The sequence below is a fragment of the Erinaceus europaeus genome, chromosome 6 (assembly GCF_950295315.1).
Source record: "Erinaceus europaeus chromosome 6, mEriEur2.1, whole genome shotgun sequence".
In the NCBI taxonomy this organism is placed as follows: Eukaryota; Metazoa; Chordata; class Mammalia; order Eulipotyphla; family Erinaceidae; genus Erinaceus; species Erinaceus europaeus.
Genome location: NC_080167.1, coordinates 59,925,944 through 59,929,329, shown reverse-complemented (window position 1 = coordinate 59,929,329; position 3,386 = coordinate 59,925,944). Strand labels below are relative to the sequence as shown.

The 3,386-nt window shown below is 60.1% G+C and overlaps 1 protein-coding gene across 1 annotated transcript; it reads right to left on the bottom strand.

The window, feature by feature from the left end:
- Positions 1-258: 258 nt before the first annotated feature.
- Positions 259-3,179, bottom strand: OTUD1 (OTU deubiquitinase 1). Its single transcript, XM_060192285.1, has one exon. It carries the CDS (start codon positions 2,812-2,814, stop codon positions 1,471-1,473), a length of 1,344 nt encoding a protein of 447 aa, XP_060048268.1. The 5' UTR covers positions 2,815-3,179; the 3' UTR covers positions 259-1,470.
- Positions 3,180-3,386: the final 207 nt, after the last annotated feature.

Sequence of the window (3,386 nt, the reverse complement as noted above, 5' to 3'; positions counted from 1 at the left end):
TCACCTATACTTCACTGCTGACTAGCCGATAGGTGCTTCTAGCCTCAGAAAGGCATAATTAGAAAAACAAGAAAAACCTCTTTAGTTATTCCACCCTTACATTATATTTCACTGAGATTTATCCTTTGAAATTATTGATCCTATCCTGTTCATAAGTATGTAAACCCCGTAATTCCAAGACATCCTTACACTTGGACATCTATGATTCCTACTGCTGTCAATTTACAAGTGAAAAACCACTTCAGCCAAAAAGACATGTTAAAAGTAAAATTATGCATTTTATTCATTCATTCCATCAGCTGAGAATTGCTCTATTGTACAAATACAGCATTGTACCAAAAAAAAAAAAAAATCACAAAATGTTACGAAATAAAAAAGTACAAACTGCATTACTTAATAAATATAACTAGAAGTAAAGTAAAAGTAGGATAGATTTTTAGATAGATTTTTGGGAATAGTGTTTGACCCAGCAAACCATACAAGCTGTTTACAGACATTTTCATTTTTACATAATACAGGCAATCCTAGTTTGCCTTTTGAAAGAATTTAAAAGGAACAGACAGTGAAGACAGTATTCTCCTGCTGGAAACCAACTCCCAAGGTAGGTTCTAGGCATGTATGTTGTCCGTTTGAAAGTCTCTCAGTTGAATCCATGAAGCTGTATAAAACAGGAGGCTTATCTTATCAATGCCTTATACCAGGTTAAAACTCTTTTATAACAAAAAGACAAATTTAAATAAAAACTGAAAGCACCAGACAATCTACTCTAAACATTAACCAGAGGACAGAAATATCACTCTGCCAACAGCATATATCACTTTCAAGTAAGAGCTGGTACTATCCTTTAAAGGGAGAAAAAAAAAAAAAAAATCTCCCCACCACCTTTCCTTAAATACTCCTCTTTAAAAGAATCACCCTTTCTTTAAAAAAGAATCATTCCCCAAACAAGGGAACTGCTTTATTAAAAAAGGAATGGGCCAATCGACCGGCGAGATGGACGCATCTGTATCCACTTGATTAAATCATCTGAAAATGCAATAAAACGACTACTAAGTCACAGGCTGTTCAAAGTAACAGACTTATCATATAAAAGCATTTCTCAGGATTTATTCCGGGGAGCCGTTTGTCAAAATGGAACACGTCATAGATGAAGGAAGGTACACCCATTTTTAAAAATGTGCAAAAATACAACTTTATAGAAAATAGATGACCAGGAATGAACCGATTTACACTGTGAGAAAGTCGCTTGCAAAGGAAGTGGCGCTAATCGTACACAGCAGGTTATAAATAGCAGTAGGGTCACCCAAAGACGAGGTGCCCAGCAACCTTCAGCTCTGAGAAGACGGCATCCAACAAGAAAAGAAGAAAGGCTGGTTTAAGGCATTCCACCTACAGGGAGACGACGACAAGTTGCAAAGTGCTATTACCCTGGAGAGCGCTCCTCTAAGGCTCGCGTCGCGGGCCGCGGTCTCAGGAGCAGGCGTTCTGCTCAATGTACATTTTGGACAGCGAGACGGCCATGGACTTGGCGAGCTCCTCGTCGCGCTTCCTCTGCACCTGAGTCTGTCGGCACCAGCTGTCGTACTCGGGGTTCGGGTACGAGCGGTCGAACACCGCGTCGTAGTGTCCGTTGCTGAGCCAGCTCAGCCAGATGCTGGGCCGCAGCGCGTCCTCGGGGCCCAGGTAGTGCGTCATGGTGGCCACCGTGGGGCTCTCCAGCCGCCCCCCCGTCGTCAGGTGGATGTTCACGTTGAGCATCTGCCCCATGGCCAGCAGCTCGGGGTAGCCGGCCCAGGCGCCGTCCTGCGCGGCGGCGATGAGGAACTCGCCCACGTCGCCCTCGATGAGCGGCCCGAAGTGGTCCAGGTGGTCGGCGATGTAGTGCACCGTCTGCTCGCGCAGCTCGCGGTGCAGGCTCTGCGCCCCGTACACCGCGCGGCTCACGGCGCGGTACAGGCAGTTGCCGTCGGGGATGATGTGGAAGCGGAACTTGCTGCGCTGCCGCAGGTACTTGTCCTGCCGCTCCACCTCGGCCAGGTACAGCGCCAGCTTCTCGTCGCGGGGGTCCGCCCGCGCCCCGACCCCCGCCTCGGCCGCGCCGCCCGGGGCCGCCTCCCCGCTCCGGCCCGGGCCGCCCGGGGCCTCGGGGTCGGGCCTCCGCGCCTCGGCGGCGGCGGCGGGGGGCTCGGGGCGCTCGGCCGGCCGCTCCTCGGGGCCGGCGGGGGGTTGCGCGGCGGCCAGGGCCTGGCGGTGCTCGCTCAGTCGGAAGTTCCTGTCGGGCGCGTCGCGGGCGGCGTCCGGGCCGGCGGGCTCGGGGCCGTCGGGCCGCAGCAGCTCCTCCAGCAGCCAGGCCGAGGCGGCGCGGCGCGGCGGGCGCGGGGCGGCGGGCGCGGGGGCCAGCAGGAGGCAGCGGCCGCGGGGCGCGGCGGGCGGCGCGGCGCCCAAGGCCCGCACGGTGATCTGCGCGGTGGACGTGTAGTGCGGCGGCAGCGGCGGCTTGCACGCGGCGGAGGGCGGCCCCGCGGCGGCGGCGGCGGCCGGGGCGGGGGCGGAGGCCCCGGACACCATCTCGAAGCAGGAGGAGAAGGCGGGCATGTTGGCGGCGGGCGCGGCGGCGGCTTCCCGGGGCTCGGCGGGCGCGGTCGGCGGGCGCTCCCCGGTGTCGGGCTCGCTGGCGGGGCCCGGCGGCTGCAGGGAGACCTTGAACGGGGCGGCGGCGGCGGCGGCGGCGGCGGCGGGCGGAGCGGGAGCGGCGGCCGTGGGTCCCGGGCCCCCGGCTGGGTAGTGGGTGCACACGCTGCTGTAGAGCTGCATGTCCCTGCCCGCCGCTCGGCCCTTATAGGCGCGGCGAGCCCCGCGCGGCGGACACACCCTCCGGGCCCGGCCGAGCGCGCTGACCCAGCGCCCCGAGAATAGAAATGACCAGCGGGCGGCCGGCGCGTCAGGAGCCGTGAATAGCGCCCGGAGCCCCGCCAAATTCCTACTGCGCCACAGCGCGCGCGGGGGGCGGGGAGGGGCCGCGCGCTCGGCCGGCCGACCCGGGGCGCCGCGCCCGCTGCCGCTGCTCCGGCCCGCCGGGGACTATGGGAGGAAGGCGCCCGGCCCGCTGGAGCGCGTCCCGCCGGCGGAGAGCTGTGCAGGGCGCGCGGAGGGGCCGGGAGGCGGGGCCGCGCTTGTTTACCTCAGGCTGCGCGGCAGCGTCACGTGGGCCCGTTGGAATGTGCGGCTCGTCGCGGCGCCCCATTCAGGCCCTGGGCCTCGCCCCGCCCCCAGCCCGTGCCCCGCCCCCTTCGGCGCACGTCATGGGCGTGGTCCCCCGGGCGGGTTACGGGGTGGAGGGAGCGGAGCCCGCGGCTCCGGACCTGCGCAGTCGGGGCTGCCGAGCC